At 43.7% G+C, this 20,419-nt stretch overlaps 1 protein-coding gene across 1 annotated transcript in view; it reads right to left on the minus strand.

Annotated features, from left to right (window-relative positions):
* Positions 1–20,419, minus strand: part of SKAP1 (src kinase associated phosphoprotein 1) — a 328,856-nt gene that overhangs the window by 62,566 nt on the left and 245,871 nt on the right. Inside the window, exons 5-9 of the mRNA XM_033169409.1 lie at positions 20,251–20,328; positions 18,414–18,497; positions 16,448–16,572; positions 13,212–13,275; positions 8,377–8,571 (exon numbers count right to left, since the gene is read on the minus strand). Coding sequence (XP_033025300.1) covers positions 8,377–8,571; positions 13,212–13,275; positions 16,448–16,572; positions 18,414–18,497; positions 20,251–20,328 — 546 coding nt within the window. The remainder of the gene's footprint in view (positions 1–8,376; positions 8,572–13,211; positions 13,276–16,447; positions 16,573–18,413; positions 18,498–20,250; positions 20,329–20,419) is intronic.

Here is a 20,419-nt window from a genome sequence, read left to right on the forward strand (position 1 = left end):
TCCACCTCTGCATTGTACTGGGCAACCTGCTCAGTGCATACAATTCCTCAAAGAGGAATGGAGTCCAGATATAAACCCGTATTTGCTAAAGACAGATCCATACTTAGACTACAAGCAAACACCAGAAGACTGTATGGCAAAGAAGTTTATTTGATAATAAATGTCCAAGTTATTAAGGTCCACAGGGCTCTTTTTGTTATTTTCCTGCAACAGCCTAAACCATGGGTGGGGAATCACTGGCCATGGAACAAATTATACTTCCCAGGTCTCCTAATTTGAGCTGCCATTTCCCACTGGCCACACACCCCTGTCAATCACCTGGTGTCAGGGTCAGGTAAAACCGCAGCCGCAAAGAAACAATGGGGAGCTTTCACTTGCAACTGATCCTTTCCAAATACAGCTTGCATTTGGTGCTGTTTAAATTTAGCATCAAATGTAAGCCACGCTGCTGGGGTTAGATCCACTCAGGAGCTCCCAAGAGAATCAAATGTCTACTGAAAGTAGATTGCATCTTTGCAAGTGTGGCTGTTTGCATTTGGCACTGTTTACAGCTATAGCTGGGCCAGGGATCCCTACTGGGCATCCTGTGTTGCCAGGTGATTAAAAAGTGAGCAGCCACCAACAACATCCCTGTATATTCCATGTACCAAAGCAGCCAATCAAGGCACAGTGGTGGCTGGAATGCCACAATGACATCACAATGACATTCAGGAATAGGGACCCTATGGATCTCCAAATCCCAAGCAGCATGGCTAATACTCAGGGGTGATGGAAAATATAGACCAACAGCATCTTGAGGGCATTAGGTTCCCCATTCCTGAATTTCCAGGTGCAGAACACCAACACAAGGTCCTGGAAATTAGAACATGCCCTTCTTGTGAGTTTAACTAAAAAAAACCCCACACCATCAGGAGATAGGAAATTGTGCAGAATAAACCACTGATCTGAACCAATGTGGCAATTCTGAAAATTCAGCAGAGGTTTTTTTTCTTCCTTTCTCTCTGTGTGAAGTATGGGCTGTTGTTGTTCTTTTTTATTATGGAAATAAAAATCTCAGTTGTGGTTGAGTGTTTCTTTCATTCTTTTTTAAGAATGAAAGGAAGTGAGACTAGGATAGAGGAAGGAGAGAGACAGAGAGAGAAAGATAATTTCCTCAGCAAGTCATCGTCGCTAATGAAGTTTTACAAAAACAGATACAACCAAGGAAAAATAAAATTTCACAGGTGATAAATTTTTCCAATTTCCGAGGCAGAATTCGATAGGATTGTTAAATTAAGAGTGAAGGTGTCTGTTAGGAGGCAACGAACAATGATGGGTAATTTTATAGAGTGGAAAATTGAATCAAATTGCAACATTAAAACACAGCTCCTTGGAGGATCTGCCCCGTATGCAGGCCTGCTCCACTACATCGGTGGGAGACTTGGGGGAAGGGAAGGGAAGGAAAAATAGCTTGAATGTCTAGCTGCAAGCTACATAGAGACTTGGCTTCAGAAGCTTTCAGAATCATTGAACTTAAAGATGGAGGTGGACAGGATGCTGGAGGGAAGAAACTGAGAATCTCCCCCTGCCAAGTCACTGCTCCAGCTATTGGGGGTTTTCCAGACCTAGATCTGTGCGACTTCTCAAAACTATGTGAGGCAACAAGGAAGTCACTGCCTTGAGGCAGGTTCAGAGTACCTTGTCTTCCTCTCATTTTAGAAATTATATGGTGACACTCTTTTGCCCTAATATAACAACTGCTGAGACTGTTTGATATAGTACAGGCACACACCCTCCCCCACTTAAGCATGTTCTACTTACATGCAGCTCTGGGAAATAAACAGACAGACAGGCAGGCAGAATCATACCAAAAAATGGCAGCAGAGAGCTAGAGTCCTTGTGGCTCATGGAGAGACCTTCCCTGGAGCCTGAAGAGGATGTCAGTGAGGGCAGAAGAAGCCCCATAGAGACCTGAGGGCACAGGTTGCTCAGCCTCCTCACCTAACAGCTGGCGTTGGAGGTAGCACAGCAGTAGCAGCCAGTTTTCTGCGCTTCCTCCAGCCTCCAGCAGGGCTTCAACTCTAGTTGAAGAGAGAGTTGTGCAGAGAGAGAGCAGGAGAGCAAGGAATTCTGATGTGATCTGGCCTGATCTGCATCCTCCTAATGTGCAAATCAGAACAAATTACCTTTCGCAGTTCTCTAAATTTTGCAGTATAAAATTATCCAAATACACTTTCTCGCCTAAAAAACTGTGCTTAAAAACATGGATATGGAAATAAAATAGAAATGCATATTTTGTGAAGATATTTAAATATGTATATAAATGTAAATTCTTATGCAATTTTTTATAATAATAGTTTAACGAAGAAAAAGGACAAAACTGACTGAATTAACATTTTATGAGGGAACACATAAAAATGGGCATGGAATACAAGACGACTGATCTCTCCCTCTCTAACTTCTGCACATGCCTAAGTGGACCATTTTGCATTGGTATAAGTGCAAAGCTACTAAAACACATGCAGCTGTAAATAGTTCTGTTTTTGGCAATCTTTCTCTACCCGTACCTTATCTGCAAGGGTGCAGCTATCACCGCCTAGTATCAGAATCAGAAAGGATAGCCAGACCTCTTACATCATGAAATCAACTCAAGAACTCCCTTGAGGAAGGCCAATCCACAGAACAAGTTGAAGACAGGGAAACATTTATGCCTTCACTATTCCTTTTAGTACAGAACACCCCAATGTCACCTCCATGACCTGAAGTATAGGGACCCCAAAGGATCCAGCCAGAATCTGCCACCATAATGCAAAGTGCTCTCACTGCAGCACAGGGTATTATGACCCACAGACTTTGAATTACTCAATGAAGGACTCTGATGAGAATGACATTCAGACTGTGTTCTCAAGGGAGAACCATCCAAATGTAATTTGGGGCCCTCCCAGTTGGAAGACACAGCTCTGTTACCATTCTTTGACTCATGAGACCCCTGCAGTATCTCTGTCTCCTCTTTCTCACAAAAGTTAAAGGCTACAAAATAAGGTGAGGACACTTTAACCAGCTGGCCAGTCCCTCCAGCGAGATGGAGCATTCCATACTTTGGGTCTTGTCAACCTACATAAGGTTTTAGTTGGTTCTAGCTCCCTGCACAGAAAACAATTTCTATAGCTGTCTCCGGAGGTGACTATGGCTGTGTTCACACTCCTATTTACTGTGCACTCATTGTGTTTCCAGTGCTTGGTTTTTAATCTGTGTTCACACAACATTATCCAAAATGCATAATATCCTTTCCTTTGTTCTAAGATAGTACTGGTTGATATGTTGATTCTAAAACCAGCTTCAAAATGATTGAAGATCTTAAGCTGTTCCTAATTTTCTCTAGTCAAGGTATGAACACCTTTGCATAAATTAAAATATTTCCGCCCTTTTAATATTCCCTGGTGTGTACACAGCAGCAACCAGAACTGTGAAACACATCAAAAAAGCACAAGTTTAATGTTCTCTAAGGTGACAATGTGAACACAATCCATGTCAACCAGCAGCGCTCCTCCACCTGGAGCTGTTCAACATCCTGTTCTTGCCTTGGACCTGATGCTGCCTGCTTATCCCATAGGCCTCATGCTCCCATGGAACTGCCTCATCCTAGTCCTGCTTCCTCATGAAGATATTTGCATGGAAGTACTTCCCAGACCAACTAATACTCCAGGAAGGTTGGGGCCGCAAGGACCAGGTATAAGTGCCACGGTATCAGCCACAATATTGCTGGTGTATCTATTTTATTGCCTACTCTTTTGTTCAAGCTCTAGTTATGTAGCTGATTCAGCAGTCCTGCCCATGAATCTTGTCCTCTGATGAGTCACGGCCTTGCCAGTGAACTACAGCGATGGGACTGTGTTTAGATAGGTGGGAACTAGGGCTGGGCGAAATATCAATATATCGTCCAAAACCGGTTTAAAGTTGACATCGTGATAATGTTTCATAATTTTTGAGCTGGCAATATATCACAAATCACAATGTGTGTAAGGACTAAGCAATATCTGGTTTTCAACATCGTGATAAATCACCAGCTAAACACTGCAATGTTATCAGCAGCTAAACCTCACAATATCACCAGCTAAACATTGCAATCTACCACAATGTCTGAAATAAGGATGGAACTATACAGAGGCGAACAGGACAATGTCCTGACAACTGCTACTACTTAGGGGTCTAAAACAGATAAATGACAATATTATCAATCATCACACACTCTAGTTTCATCATCAGGCAAGCCAAAATGCATCCCAACAGGACTTTTGGTTTTGGGCTTGGCTAACAAATGGTGGTATTCAGGACAATCCAAACTACAGCGATGAGTCATAGTGAATACAAATAATCTGGGACTGCCAGACCACTAGCAGGCCTGCTAGGAGGCAGAAGCAGCAGTGGCAGAAACAGCTTGCCATAACCATGGTACATGTCGGTAGTAGCGGTGACAACCTGCAAGGCCTGGCAGTGGTGGCACTATCAGTGGTGGCCTGCAAGTCCTCGTGAAGGCAGTAGGAGGGGGCAGCAGTAGCAGCAGCAGCCTGCAAGGCCTAACAGTTGCGGGACAAGCAGTGGCAACTTGTGAGGCCTCATGGTGGTGACGGGAGCTGGTGGCAGTAGCAGTGGCAGCCTGCAAGTAGTAGTAGCAGTTGCCAGGGCACTGTCCTATTCACCTCTGTGTAGTTCTTTCCTTATTTCAGTTATCGTGATATATCAATATATCACAGTGTTTAGCTGGTGATATATTGTGATACTGAAAACCAGTTATCGCTCAGCCCTAGTGGGAACAGGATAAAAGATCAGATGATGAAGTTGCCTTCTCATCCAATTCTCAGAGCACAAATGCCACCATACAACCCCCACCCATTAGAACATAATGCTTTGCTGTGCACAACTATCTTTGGATTGGATTTGTAGCCCATTCCATCCATGTCAATGTGAAAGCTTGCCACTCATTATCAATTCTCTTGACAGGATTTCCTCTGCAATCTGGGGAGGGATCAGTTTGCATGCAGAGGAAATGCCAGGACTCAAACTTATCTGTAACTCAAGCTTTCCAACCAGAAGGTCACTGTGTATGGAGGCTGACTGTAATGACCCCAGTAGCAAGGAAAAGACATGCTGCACCAGCCAGAGGCACTCTTGCCAGCAGAGAAACATTAATCTTTTTCTCCTGCATAACCTTGGGGACTTCCTCCTATTCCAGGAGTGGTCTAGAACTACGAACAGGATGCTGGGTGGAGTTGATCCCCCCCCACCACGCCTGAGTCTTTGTCAGGGATCTTGTTGGATGGGTTTTGCTCACACTCAGGGTCTGAGTGATCAACATATTTAAGGTCAAGAAGAAATTTCCCTTCATGTCAGGCCTTTTGTTTTTAATTTTGGCCTCTTATTTAAATTACCTGCAGCAGTTTGCTCTGTGGGTACCTTTCTGTAATACAGTTGTGGGTACACAAGGATTGTGCATTCTAGTGTATTTGTACAGAAAAAATGTGGCTATTTCAACTATTTGAACACTGTTCACTCTCTCTCTTTCGTTGTTGTTGTTTAGTCGTGTCCAACAGAAAAACAAGGTTGCAATGAAAAGAAGCGTCAAAATTTCATTCTGATCCGGCAGTCAGCTTCTGTGTGCTGTAGGAATGTTTCAAATGTTAAGAGCTGTTGAAAATATGCCACCTCCTATGGGATCCTGCTGTACACAACCAATTACAGTAGATCCACTGTCCTTGGTGTCCATCTGCAGAGACTCGTATGCTGATTTTGTTGCATGAAAGTAGCAAAAGCCAGATTGGCAGAGCAGATCTGCTGCTCTGCTCTGTGTACATTATGCACAATGGAAAGGCAATGTGAAAAGCTAGGCTGTTTTCCCAGATTGGCCATACACACCTGAACAGAAGGGTGAATGGGTATACTATTCACATCAAAATGGTGTTATGAGTTTTGCTGGCTTGATTAGCATGAATGGGCGCTATCACTATGGTTTCACCTGACAGACTAATGGGTAATCAGGGGCTTGACAAAAGATGTTTTTTAATGACTGGGGATGTTTTTCTTAATAGCTTGGTAATCTCTCTCCCCTGCCTTTAGAATGCAATGCCCATCCAAAGCTAGTAGGAGGGGCAAATGAACAATTTGTAAGGTTTCAACCTAGAGAGAGACAAAGTGCTCTCTGTTGTTGTTGTTGTTGTTGTTGTTCTGAATAGTTTCTATCCAAGAGCTTTGATTGCACTTAATAATGATCTCAGGGTCAGTAGTAAGTAATAGTAAGCAGTGAGTAGTAAGGAATGAGACAGGCTTTTAGGTTATGCTATGCTTTTAATAGGTTATGTTATGGATTATGTTATGGATTATGTTATGTTTTAATAGATTATGTTTTAATAAGGATGAGAGTGTTGGAGATATGTGCAAATGTGTATGGTAAATCCGGTCTTTGGGTGTTTGATTTTTGTTGTTGTGTATACTGTGTATATACGGACAATGACAATAAATAAATCTAATCTAATCTAATCTGTTGTTGTTGTTGTTTGTATACTGCCCTATACTCGCAGGTCTCTAGCTGGACTGGAATCAGCTGGGGAGTTGCAGACGTTTAGGATGTTGCTTTGTTTGCTAATGTGATGCAGGATCAGTAGTTTTGCTGCCTTTTGTAGGTACTGTATCTAGTATTTCCAATGAATCCTGCTTGTAAATTTGTAAATAAAATAAAAGATAAGTATTGCCCTTTTCGTAATGGTATGTCCCAGATTGAACTCAAAGGGTTGTTTGACACCCAAAGTTGTTTATTTTTTGAGTCCACAGGTTTTCTGTGCAAACACAGCATTTGGTATTGTGACGCAAAATTCACCGTCCCATCAATCTCAGATTTCAAACAAACACAACAGTTCATCCTACACTCCTGCTTTTAAATCTAATCTCCACAGCCAGGCCTCAAAAGTCACTGAATCTGCATGGTAAAGAACCTGCCGGTTCCTCAACTACAGCTCTGATTCATTTCCTGCCCGCTACTTGTGTGCTGCAGATGACACAAAAGTAGGAGGGGCTGCAAAAGGTAGAGAGAGCAGAACATGTATCTCAGGAAACCGGAGAGCTGAGCAGATAGAATCCAAAACAGGTACTTGTTACCATTGTGCCCATGGTGGCTGATCCCTGCTCATGGTGGTTTGGGTGGTCTGGTGGGAGCAGGAGTTGCAGTTTTCACAGCACTTAGAAAAGCACTGTGTGATGAGTGCAGAACATGTGAAATTTGCAGATTTTGCTATTCTTTCTTCCCAGGTGAACTAATATTTTCTGTTGAATTGAGGCAAATTGTTGAGTTTTCTATTCTAACCAGGGGTGCCAACTGTGGTGGCAGAAGGGGCTTCAGCCCCCTCAATATTTTTGGGGAAGGGGCCAAGCCCTTCCAATATTGAGGGGGCTGCCATACCCGCCACCGCCAGGCAAGCACTTGCGTGCTTGGCAGGACGCATGGAGGGTGATTCGCACCCCCTGCTGCTGCCGGGCAAGGGCTCACGCTGGTGGAATATATCACATGACATTGGGCCCCTCAATGTGGGGTGCAAGTTGGCGCCTCTGATTCTACCTGTTCTACTGGCTTTCACTTGCAAACTGACATGGGAATTCATCTGCACAGCAATGTAATCTAGGCAGAGGTTATGTTCTAGACAAAAGGACTCTACCCTATTCTAAATGGGCACTCTTGTAATTTGAAATACAAGGGCAGGAAGAGATTATTACAGATAGCATGAGCACTATGGGCTCATCCACACTTTCGCTTGTCCTGTGCCTAGAAAGCACAGATCCAAGCCTGTTTTCTGGAAGTCTGTCAGAATGGGCAATACTGGGTATATGTATGAATCCTTCCCTCCCTAGGCCCTCAGCCCAGCTCTTTAGGCTCATCTTCTAACGAATGCATTTCAGGGATGCGTGTTTTCTGGTGTTGTTCACACAACACTGTCCTCATCCAAGTGGCAGCCGACACTTCACAGCCCCACCCCACCCCAATTTAATTCAAACTTTTCTGATCTGTGGATAATGGAGTACGGAAAAAAAACGCAACATAAAATTGCCTGTTACCCAACTGTGGACATACTGAAGGGCAATGTGTGGGCTGTTGTCATTGTTTTTAAAGCATGCAATGATATTATCCTGGGTGCCATCTATCACCCATCTATTCTTTACTTTGAATGGCCCTGGTGCTACTAAGTGGGCTGCCGGTGAAGCTGTGTGTAACTGAGAAAGAGTTCAACTGAAGGTGCTTATGTGCGGCCCACATACACATTAACACTGTGGGGTGCACACAGCCTCAGATAGATGGACCAATGGTTTGAGTTGCCATACAAGACAACTTTATATGAATGAAAGCCTGCTAACCTGGAAGAACTTCATAAATGCAGTCATCGCTCTGTCTGTCATCCTCATCTTCCTCCAGGTCCAAAGAGGTATCCTTATGATATGTCACATTGGGGGAATCAAAACTGTCTATGTCATCATAGGCCTCTTCTTTGATACTGTCGTTGTCCTCCTCCTCCTCGTCTTCCTCACAGGGGATAACTGAGGACGTAATATCTGGGAGAAGAAGATAAGAAGGAAAATACATGACACACAAAGGAAGAGGAAAATAAAGAGAAAAGGGGAAATGGACAGCACAATTAGATGCTGATGTTCCTTAGGGTAAACAGTGTTATTTTCAGCTGGCAAGATGTGGTCTGAGCGAATGTCGATGGAAGTTTGTTAATGACTGATTATTAAATTTGTTATAAGTCCCAAGTGACAGAAGAACCAACTTCTGCCCTTAATTTGAGCTAACAGGTGCCAGAACAAGAATGCTCTGAATATGCCTGAGTTATCCTCTTCCATGAAGCTGTAGATCTGGACCTGGCAAGTACAGCCCTTGACTCAGTGAAGCATGGTTTGGCTGTATCCCTCCCCAGCCCACAATTTCCTGGTGTCAGAAAATCAGGGAGGCTAACAAAGCATTTAAAGACTATTGAAACAGGCAAATTTAAAACACAACAAACCCAGAACAAAAAACCCTGAACATTAAAGCCTCATTTTCTCCACTAGCTTCATCTCTGCCATAAACAACAACAACAACAACAACAACAACAACAACAACAACAACAACATTAACCACTTGCGGCAGCCCAGAGAAAACAAGACGCAGTACTGGCAAGTTGTCAAGGAAAAAGAGTTGAAAAGCCATGGGGAAGTGCCTGGAATGCTTCTCTGAGTGAGTCCATATCAACACCATGAGCAAAGTGAAGTATGTGTGTTTCCCAGCTCTTTCCCCCCATAGCTGTTCACATCAACACGGCTTTATTAGTATCAAGTTAGTTTCTGTTTGTGCACACACCAGGGAGTGTTGACAGGGTGGGAACCTCTTTACCCTATTAGAGCTGTTGCATGAACCTATACATTGAAACTGGGATCATCACTGCTTTTCTAGAATGAGAGGTAGCAGGTTTAAAGCTGTGAAAAGTAGCACACCCTCTACAGCCTGAAAGTTTTAACACTAGTCAGCAGAGGTGTGGTGCTAGCTGGTTGAGGTTTATCAGAGGCGAATGAGGAGTATTGTGCATTTGACCAGAGGCATTAGTTTTCTTCTGTGATTACTACTTTATATGCTCCAGAACAGGATCAATTTGCTTAGTTCAGGGATGAGGAACTCCTGGCTTTCCAGATGTTGTTGGACTCCAGCTCCCATTATGTATGACAACTGACTATGTTGGTTGGGACTGATGGGAGCTGGAATCCAACAACATCTGGAGAGCCAGAATTTCCCCATCCATTGCCTAGTGAACCCTGGAGCAAAATAAACCCAACATCTTTACCATTACTTTGAATTGATCAGAATGCAAGTCAATTGGAGAAAGATGCTCGGGGTGGGGCGGGGAGGGGGCGGGGACCTTGTGCCCTCCTCTCCAACTATACCAAGCTATTCTGTGGTATTGGGGCTTCTTTCCTCAAACAACAATACTTCTTGAGCCATTTGTTTTCTGGAGATTTCTGCTTAGCAGGTTGCTTGCTGTGGTTTGCTCTTCCCCCCTCCCCTATTGTGGTATGAATTATTTTGGCTAATTGGAATGTTTGGGCAGATATGATTTGCAGATTATTTATCCTTGAAGTTGAGAGAGGACAGCTTTCGGGTGACTCCTAGCTTCATGAGTTTATGTAAGCTGACAAAATGTTAGTCATAGCATCTTAAAAACAAACAAACAACAGTATCAATACTGCTTTCACACACTGACCAGAAGAGGGTGCTTTTAGAGCACACATCCTCTGCAACTCAGAAAGTGGCTTCAGCAAAGCAAGTGTGAGTTTAATTTTTAATTAATCCATCACACATACACACATGCACACACAGTTCATTATTAGGGCTTTATTCTTACACACAAAACAAACAACAATAAATAAATAAATATGGAACAGCAAATAGCACTAGCACCTTATAGACAACGACATCAAAAGGGGATGGGGAGAAGAAGGCATCCTTTGGATTTGAGTCTCAGGACACTTTCACTTTGTTTTACGTAACATCTATGAGATCACACACATGGTTTTTGAGTTAATTAACATTAAATAACTAGCAGCCCCTAGTTTTATATCCATATAAACACTGATGTGGATTAGGACTTACATTTTGCTCACAAACAAGGATGGAGAAGGTGGAAAATGTTCCCTTGTTCAACATTCCCATTGTGAACATGGCATTGTAGTTAAAGGGTGTTAAGGGGTAACCTAGACAGCATCTTAAAAAGCAGAGACATCACCTTGCCAACAAAGGTCCATATAGTTAAAGCTATGGTTTTCCCAGTAGTAATGTACGGAAGTGAGAGCTGGACCATAAAGAAGGCTGATCACCGAAGAATTGATGCTTTTGAATTATGGTGCTGGAAGAGACTCTTGAGAGTCCCATGGACTGCAAGAAGATCAAACCTATCCATTCTTAAGGAAATCAGGCATGAGTGCTCACTGGAAGGACAGATCCTGAAGCTGAGGCTCCAATACTCTGGCCACCTCATGAGAAGAGAAGACTCCCTGGAAAAGACCCTGATGTTGGGAAAGATGGAGGGCACAAGGAGAAGGGGACAACAGAGGACAAGATGGTTGGACAGTGTTCTCGAAGCTACCAACATGAGTCTGACCAAACTGCAGGAGGCAGTGGAAGACAGGAGTGCCTGGCATGCTCTGGGCCATGGGGTCACGAAGAGTCAGATACGACTAAACAACAACAACAACAACAACAACAACAACAACAACAACAACAACAACAACAAAGGGTAACCAGCCAGTGATTTTCAGTAGGTGCCTTTTGAACAAGATTGCTTCTTCTCCCAGTCCTTTTCTCACAGCTTCTGGGGAAAGGACTGGGAGAACATTCCCCTTCTTTGTCAAACTTTCCTCAAGTCCCGTATTACTCACTACACACTTCCTCAGCAAAACCTGAAATGGCCCTAGCCCCATGTTGTTTGCACCTCTTCACCAAGTCACCTGGCCATCCCCCATTTTTATCTATATTGTAGGACCTCTAGACCATAGCTGTCAACTTTTCCATTTTCTTGTGAGGAATCCTATTCGGAATAAGGGAATTTCCCTTTTAAAAAGGGAAAAGTTGACAGCTATGCTCTAGACAGGAACTATCATATCTGGGTTGTGCATCGTACATGACCTAGAATCCTGTAAGGGAGGTTAGTAAATTTCAAGTGTTGTTTAATGGAGGAAGTAAAATAAAAGAATGTGTGAAGGGGTTGTGAGGCCCCAGGGGCTAGCCCTGCTTCCTGGTGATACATGCAGTGCATACACACCTATTTTATCCATATATTTAGTTGTCTAAAGGGACTCTATAAGCATACAATTAAGTACATGTAAAGAATCTCCACACAAAGGGGGCAACTCTGACTGGGAAGGTTTCCCCACTTTTGTGGAGAAGCTTTATTTACATACCGTACATTGTTATACATGGCGAGCCCTCTATGTGCTGGCCTAAAATATGGACAGCAGGTGGCAGCATGGCCACCCCATGCATCAGCAGTAGGGATGAGGCAAGCCCATGTAGCTTGTGTCAAATGTTCTTTCAGTGTGTCAGTGTGTGTGCATGCCTCTGAACTCCCCAGTATTTTTAAAGCATTGGACTTCAACCTAGAAGAGGTTCGAATTGTCACATGACCATGGAAGTGGTCGGGTATATTTGGGCCAATCACCACCTCTCTTCCTAATCCAGCTGACATATTTGCTGCAAGGATAAAATGGGATAACCTTGATGGAAACTGCTTTTTTGCCAGGAAAGGAGGACACAAATATGAATATTAGCAATTAAATGAGTAGAAGAACTGTTGCCTTCTCACTTCTCCCTTTCAAAACAATATTAAAGGTTTCAGAAACGTCACTTTGGGATCTTCTTTAAATTAAAGATTGCCTTTTGTTTTGTGAGCTTTTTAGACAATCTTACCACCATGGGTAGGTGATTTTCTGCGTGAGGGTAAGAAATCAACAGAAAAGCACAGGCACAAAAGCTAAGATTCTGGTAAGTAATACAGAAGGAGAGTGATCGGAAATCTGGAGTTTATACACGGTTTGGCCCTTTGTAGTCAATTCCTGTCTAATTAATTGACATGGTCTAAATAAAAGTTAGGCTCATAAATATATGCTCATCAGTTGAAGAATATACAACTTTTGGAGACTGCATTGCTACACTGGAATATAACAGGAGCCAGGTCTTCCTCTGGCATCTTGCATGTGTGAATGGGCCAGCAACCACTACAGAAAGAACTTGTCCTACAGGTGAAACTCGAAAAATTAGAATATCGTAGAAAGGTTCATTTCTTTCAGTAATTCAACTTAAAAGTTGAAACTAATATATGAGATAGACTCATGACATGCAAAGCAAGATATGTCAAGCCTTTATTTGTTATGATTGTGATGATTATGGCGTACAGCTGATGAGAACCCCAAATTAACAATCTCAACTTTGGGGTTCTCATCAGCTGTATGCCATAATCATCACAATTATAACAAATAAAGGCTTGACATATATCGCTTAGCATGTCATGAGTCTATCTCATATTGCTTACATAAATGAACTTTTCCACGATATTCTAATTTTTCGAGTTTCACCTGTAAGCTGCAACTCAACAAGTGTCAAGCTTTGTATGTGGGAATCACTCTCACCTATATCATATGGCTTTGTTCCCTCTTAAGCTACTCACCCTTAAGCAGAAATTGGATCTGATCCACCCAGTCCATGGCTTCTGCAGAGCTAACAGCTGTAAACTGCAAAGGAAGAATTCATTACAGTCACTGCAAGATTTCTGCCATAAGGTCTGTAGCAACTACTAATTTACATGTGATTGTACTCCATGTGCAAGCCACACTTAAGAAGCATGCTACTGATTTCAGTGTTTGCCCCCGACAAGTATTTCATTAAGCATGAATACAGAAAAGCATGCATCACAGACAGAGGTTTCATATTACCCACTAACATCATTTGAAACACATCACTTTTTAGATCAGGTAGTTTACGCATTCATCTGCTGAATCACTAAGTGATGAAAAAAATCCTATGCATGCACCTGTAAAATAGCTGTATATTGTAATGTTTTGGACTTGCAATGCCACTCATCTCTAGTATTGTCCCATCTCTCTTCTACGTAAAATAAAGTGGAGTTCTACTGACAGTACAGTACATGGTTATTTTGGAATCCCACAAAGACACATGGAAAATTCTCCTGCCCCATTTGTGTTGCAAACCCCAGAAAAATCATCGCAGTAAGTTGGGGTGCACAACTTCTCACTGTTCATATTCAACATGGTTATAATTTTAAAAGCAGAATCAAACAACAGGACACAGTCCTAAGACCCATTACAGACCCATTTTATCTATAAGCCACCTTGAATCCTTGTCAGGTAAAAAGGGTGAATGAATGAATGAATGAATGAATGGCAACAAATATATTGAAAGCATGTCGTATGTTCTTATGACAATTGGAGACAAACCTCTCCTGATCAACTTGTGAGCAACTACAGCAGGGGAGTCCTCATGTAGGCATGGCCAGGAGTAGAAACTGAAGCCCCAAACACATGCAATCCAAAAACATACATGTGCTCAGTACCAGTTAATGTAGGCATAGGCAAACTCGGCCCTCCAGACGTTTTGCAACTACAACTCCCATCATCCCTAGCTAACAGGACCAGTGGTCAGGGATGATGGGAGTTGTAGTCCCAAAACATCTGAAGGGCCGAGTTTGCCTATGCCTACGTTAATGCGGGTGGCGGTTCAAATCCCCACGACGGGGTGAGCTCCCATTGCTTGGTCCCAGCCCCTGCCCACCTAGCAGTTCAAAAGCATGTCAAAGTGCAAGTAGATAAATAGGTACCACTCCAGCGGGAAGGTAAATGGAGTTTCTGTGCGCTGCTCTGGTTCATCAGAAGCGGCTTAGTCATGCTGGCCACATGACCCAGAAGCTGTAAGCCGGCTCCCTCGGCCAATAACGCGAGATGAGTGCTGGAAACCCAGTCAGACACGACTGGACCTAATGGTCAGGGGTCCCTTTACCTTTACCTAAGTTGATGGTTAAGAGACTGAGAGGCAAAGCTGGCGATACCAAGAGGGACCTCTAGGTGGCAACCTATGGCAGTGCTTTGAAGGGGGAGCTACTTCACTCCTGCAAGTGTATGTGTGTGGACTTTCCCTTCAGACCAATAGCTGAGTGTTCATAACCTAAGCTAAGGATCAATGAAGGAAGGAGGGACCAGGAAACTAAGGGATGACCAGGTGGAAAGCAGATAGTCTTTCTAGCAGTGGGTAACTGCTAGGTAGCAGGCTGTGCAAGGAGGGTGAGGAGATAAATAGTAACAAACTCTTAGTACCAAAGGGTAGAATCTGATTCACTTAAAACTGGTGTTTCCTGGGCTGAAGTCAACCTGAGCCATCTTTCCACATGTCGATCAGCTGTTAACACAAACTGATATACGAGTTAGCCCTAAAACCAGAACTCTTGGGTTCCATTTCCAGTTTTGGAAAGGAAATGGGGAGTGTAGATGAATTGAGCTTGCTGGTTTACAGTGGGAGGTGGAAAGTGTGAAGGCATTTTCAAATGAAGTCCATAGTGGTTCTTGCTTTGATTGGATTTGTAATGCAAATGTCAAATGTACACTGGCCTAAGGAGAGAGGAAGACCTCTCCTCTCCTTTCTCTTCTAGGTTTTAACAGTGATCAGAGTGAAAGGTGTGGAAGAGACTCAAAGGTAGTCTAAGTTTCATATATAAAAAGTACTCTCCAGGTCAGGTTGATAAAATTTTGTAGCCAGGTAAGGATGAGAAAATGGCTTGGGTACTGCAGGACACATCTCTACTGGGAGTTGCCCTGACTCCCACCCAACACATGCAGACAGAGGATCTTACTTGTAAGTAAGGAAGAGATATTTATTCAGGCAAATAACAGTACAGGCTTGGCAGCTGATACAGTGCTCTGGAGTCATGATTTAGGAGTTCAGGAGCAGTGCAAGATGTTCAGAACTAACTGGAAGGGATGAAGATGTCCCAACAAATTTCCCTGCCCTTCTCACCAAGCTTTTAAAGACAAGGCATGGTGCCAGAGCCATCTTTCCCATAGGGCTTAGTGGTGCGTTGCGCCAGGGTGCTGGCCTCTCAGGGGCACCCCAGAGAGTGGGGGAGCTGCACGGCTTTGCCGGCGGCCTCCCCTTTCCCTGCATGCCAGCCAGCTGCGCCCCGCCAACCATATGGCTGGCATGCGTGCAGCTTGCTTCCCAAGCCTCTGTGGGGATTGCCCTCCCGCAGCAGCATGGGTGAGAGTTGTGCCCCCCCCCGATGGCTGGCAGTGCGCAGCTTCGCCCCCCATCTGTGATAATTTGGGGGCACTGGGTGGATATTTGCACCCCGGTGCCGCATCTGCTAAAGATGGCCCTGCATGGTGCCTTCACTTACTAGACTCACCCGTCTTGTAGGAATGCCGAGATTTCAAGTGCATGCTCTGTGAGGGCAGGTGGGTCTGCTTTCATCTACAAAGCCAATGCCTGATTCTAGGCAACAAGACTACACCCTTCTGTTCAGTTGCTGACTCATCTCCATGGCTGATCAAAGCTCTCCCCAGCCTCCACTAAGTTCCTCAGGAATATTGGAAGGAAGAGCTGGCATCCCTCTTCCCCTTCCAAAGTGACTGAAGTCAGGGTGGAAAGGGGAGTTTCCCCCTCCTCCAACCCAGGTTCCCACAACTCAGGCCCTGTACCCAGCTCTGTTTCTCCCTCCCTCCTCTTCTGTCAAAGCCTGCCAATCCAATCGCAATCCTGACAGCACTGTGGGGTTCATGAAAGGAGTCTTCAGAGGCCAAGGGGTCAGGGTCCCATTGTCCCCACTCTCTCCTTTCAACTAGCACTAAGTAGAATTCCTTGGCTGGAAACTCTGGCCATTCGGGTGGACACACCTACCTCATAGGTACGTTTACCAGGAGAGGTCAGTTCAAAGCAGCAATCTCTTCGAGAATCCTTGCGCAAGTGGAAAGCCATCTGGGCATGGTAGTTCTCAATGGCAAACATGCCTTTGGGTTGCTTGCCTGCATAATACAGTAATGATGATTTAGCAAACTTCAAGTTGCAACTTGCTCACAGATATCACTTTCACAATACAAGACCCAACCTGTGTCTTCCAGATTCTCTCTAAAGTGGGTGGGAAGAAAGAGCCATTTGGGCAGACAGAAGAGGGATCCTGAACTGTTTCACTGTCTGTATTTTCCTTCTCAAAATTGCTTTTTTTTTAAAAAAAAGCCATTATTTTCTACAGTGGATATTACTTCTAGTCATTGAGACTCACTGGAAGGGGGGAACATGTTCCCCTTGGTGCTGTGTTGGGGTTTAGCAGTAAACTCAATTCTGCACAGGGACCTGCCACCATTATGTCAAGTGTGGCAAGCCACTATCTATCAACCTCAGTCCTTCCACTTGTAATATAGTTATATTATTGGCCTAACTTACACAGTTGTTGCAAGGATGTCTCCAATTAAACAGGCAAAATGTGGTATGCGAGTACTGCTATGTAAGTAATAAGTATGATGCTGATGTTGGTGACTGAAAATCCCCTTTACCATTGGCAAAATTTACAGACAAGATGGAACTCTGCCTAAGTCCCAGTGTGTATGCTACAACTTGCAACTGCCACATGGAGGTTGCTTTAAATTGTATATGTATAGATAATACTGGAAAACATAATTACTTACTTAGCCCCAATGTCCATTATCCCTTGAATTGTGCTAGAAAAAAATCCTGTTATTGAGTCCTCCTCCAGCCCTGAATACTTCTAATGCTGTCGCCTCTATCGTCTATTTCTTCCTGTATATTTTTTTTACCTGCTCTGCATTCAATCTCCCTGGATGGGAGGCACAGTATAATCGTAGCCCATCTATCTAGGCATGCCAAATTTGGCTGGAAGTATTAGCTTCCTGTTTATATGCATCTGATGGAGCATAACTGAAAAATATTTATACATGCTGACACATAGATTATATATGGTCACTTAGGGGAGGGTTAAAGCCCGCCTGACAACTAATGGGGGGAAAATGGGCAGTACTTTATTTACACAGGGCCTTGTGTCCGTATTTCTCCTTTCCCTCATTCTTTACTGACAAGGGTGTTGGAATACAACCAGACTCTGTTCTCCGTTTGTAAGACTGCATCTAAATGGCAGATTCCCACACTGCCTGGTGGGCAATTTATCATCCAGTTGGAAGAGCCACTGTGATGTACTGCTTAGAAGGTTACATGTGGATGAGAGAGACCCAGGTTTAAATCCCTGATTGGTTGAAGCTCACTGGTAAGCAATTATCCTAGCCTAATTTACTCATGCTGGCCACATGACCCGGAAGCTGTACGACGGCCTCCCTTGGCCAGTAAAGTGAGATGAGCGCCGCAACCCCAGTCATCCGCGACTGGACCTAATGGTCAGGGGTCCCTTTACCTTTACCTTTAACCTACCTCACAATAAGAATGTAAGAAGAGCCAGTAGCCCATCTTGTCCACTATTCTGTGGCCAAGAAGATGCCAAGCAGGACCCATTGGCGGGTTTGCAACAATGTTGCTGCAATGATAAAATGAACTGAACCCTCTGTATGTGCCTTAGAGCATCGTGGAGGAAGACTGAGGACAATATCTAAATTCAGTTTAGAAAGCAATGCTGAGGAATAAAGGAGCTTCAGAGATGCACCAGAGTTCAGGCAACAGTGCCTGGATAACTCCTTTCACCTGCTGTCCCTCCGTTTTGGGGACCCATGAACATGAACTCAGGACTGAGGGAAAGCTTAACAGAACCCACCCTCCTTCCTTCCTTCCCAATGTATCTGGATAGTGCAGTGAAAATACTGAAGGGATATGGCTGTGTACATGTGTCAGGTGCCCCACATACTTTTTTCGTTTGCAAAGTAGTAGAAGGCCTTTTTGTCAAGGACACACCATCGCTTCTGCCACTCAGAGCCAAATATTTTAGGGTCTGTGAAGAAGAAAGAAGAAGGTGCAAGGTCACAGGAGAAGAATAGGAAAACAAGCAGTGTCTCTTCATCCACAAAATGTATTCCAAGATGTGCCTTCTACACCAGTCAGAGGGCATTACTAAGGTACTACTACTACTACTACTGGGCATTTTCTTTGTACCAGCAATGGGCAACCACTGTACAGTGGTACCTCTGGTTATGTACTTAATTCGTTCTGGAGGTCTGTCCTTAACCTGAAACTGTTCTTAACCTGAGGTACCACTTTAGCTAATGGGGTCTCCCGCTGCCGCCACGCGATTTCTGTTCTCATCCTGAGGTAAAGTTCTTAACCCGAAGTACTACTTCTGGGTTAGCAGAGTCTGTAACCCCAAGTGTTTGTAACCCGAGGTGTTTGTAACCCAAGGTACCACTGTATAGACAACATAAGCGACACAACCACTTTGTCTATGTAAAATAAATTGGAAGCCCTCTGGACAAGGACTATGAGCAAATTCACATTAAAAAAAATGCCACCAACTTCAAAATGCACATGTCAACTGTGAAGAGCACACTAGTATATATGCCACTTTTGTTTTCAAAATGTTTGTAGGTGACCTCCGAGAAAGACTAAGGCACACTCTCTACTTGTGAGAGATATTCTAGGGGCAGAGCAGCATGGCTAATTCTGTCCCCTCTGTCTTTATCTGTTACAAAATCACTTTTATTTCTACCTCACATCTCCCCTCCATTTAGCAGGAGAAGGCAACACCTTCTCCAGACTGATGGCTTTCTTCATTAAGAACATTCCAGAAAAATCTCCAACTATTTCCTAATCACTGGCATCCATTAAAAGGTATCTCATTGATCCTTCTGGGCCAATAGTAGTAATCTGCTTAACGAAAGTATAATCAGATATATGTTCCTAACAGTATTTCAGAGGCAAGTAAGAGGCAAGTAATACATATATTAATAATAATAATAATAATAATAATAATAATAATAATAATAATTTATTTGTACCCTAGCCACTCTGGGCGGCTTCCAACAAAGATTAAAAATACATTAAAATGTAACACATTAAAAACTTCCCTAAACAGGGTCAACACCAACACTTTGAACTGTGCTCGGAAACGTACTGGGAGCCAATGTAGGTCTTTCAGGACCGGTGTTATATGGTTATATGGTTATATGGCCGCATTCTGGATTAGTTGTAGTTGCCGGGTCACCTTCAAAGGTAGCCCCATGTAGAGCACATTGCAGTAATCCAAGCGGGAGATAACTAGAGCATACACCACTCTGGCGAGACAGTCTGCGGGCAGGTAGGGTCTCAGCCTGCGTACCAGATGGAGCTGGTAGACAGCTGCCCTGGATACAGAATTGACCTATGCCTCCATGGACGGCTGTGAGTCCAAAATGACTCCCAGGCTGCGCATCTGGTCCTTCAGACGCGCAGTTACCCCATTCAGGACCAGGGAGTCCTCCACACCAGCCCACCCCCTGTCCCCTGTCCCCCAAGAACAGTACTTCTGTCTTGTCAGGATTCAACCTCAATCCATTAGCCGCCATCCATCCTCCAACCTTCCATAGTTGATACAACACACCTGCATTTTTCACTTGGACACTTTTCCTAACATCTAAATCAGTGTATGAGAAGCTGCCCACAGTGTCTGCCCAGAGGGCTTTAAATTTTCAACAGATGGACAGCATAGGGATGGATTATGAATGGATAAATCAACAGCAGGTGCTGTGAAGATTAGTTTGGCAGATTTTTACCTCTGGATCTCTTTTCCAAGTAACCTTGTTTTAGAATGCCTCCTTGCTCTTGAGTGGCCTTCTGCAAGTTGCTCTCGGCTTAAAAAACAAAACAAAAACAAAATCTCAATAAGCATGGAAAATTATGCTTGGGGAATCTTCCAAGACAACAAAATCAAGGAAATAAGTA

The sequence above is a fragment of the Lacerta agilis genome, chromosome 14 (assembly GCF_009819535.1).
Source record: "Lacerta agilis isolate rLacAgi1 chromosome 14, rLacAgi1.pri, whole genome shotgun sequence".
In the NCBI taxonomy this organism is placed as follows: domain Eukaryota; kingdom Metazoa; phylum Chordata; class Lepidosauria; order Squamata; family Lacertidae; genus Lacerta; species Lacerta agilis.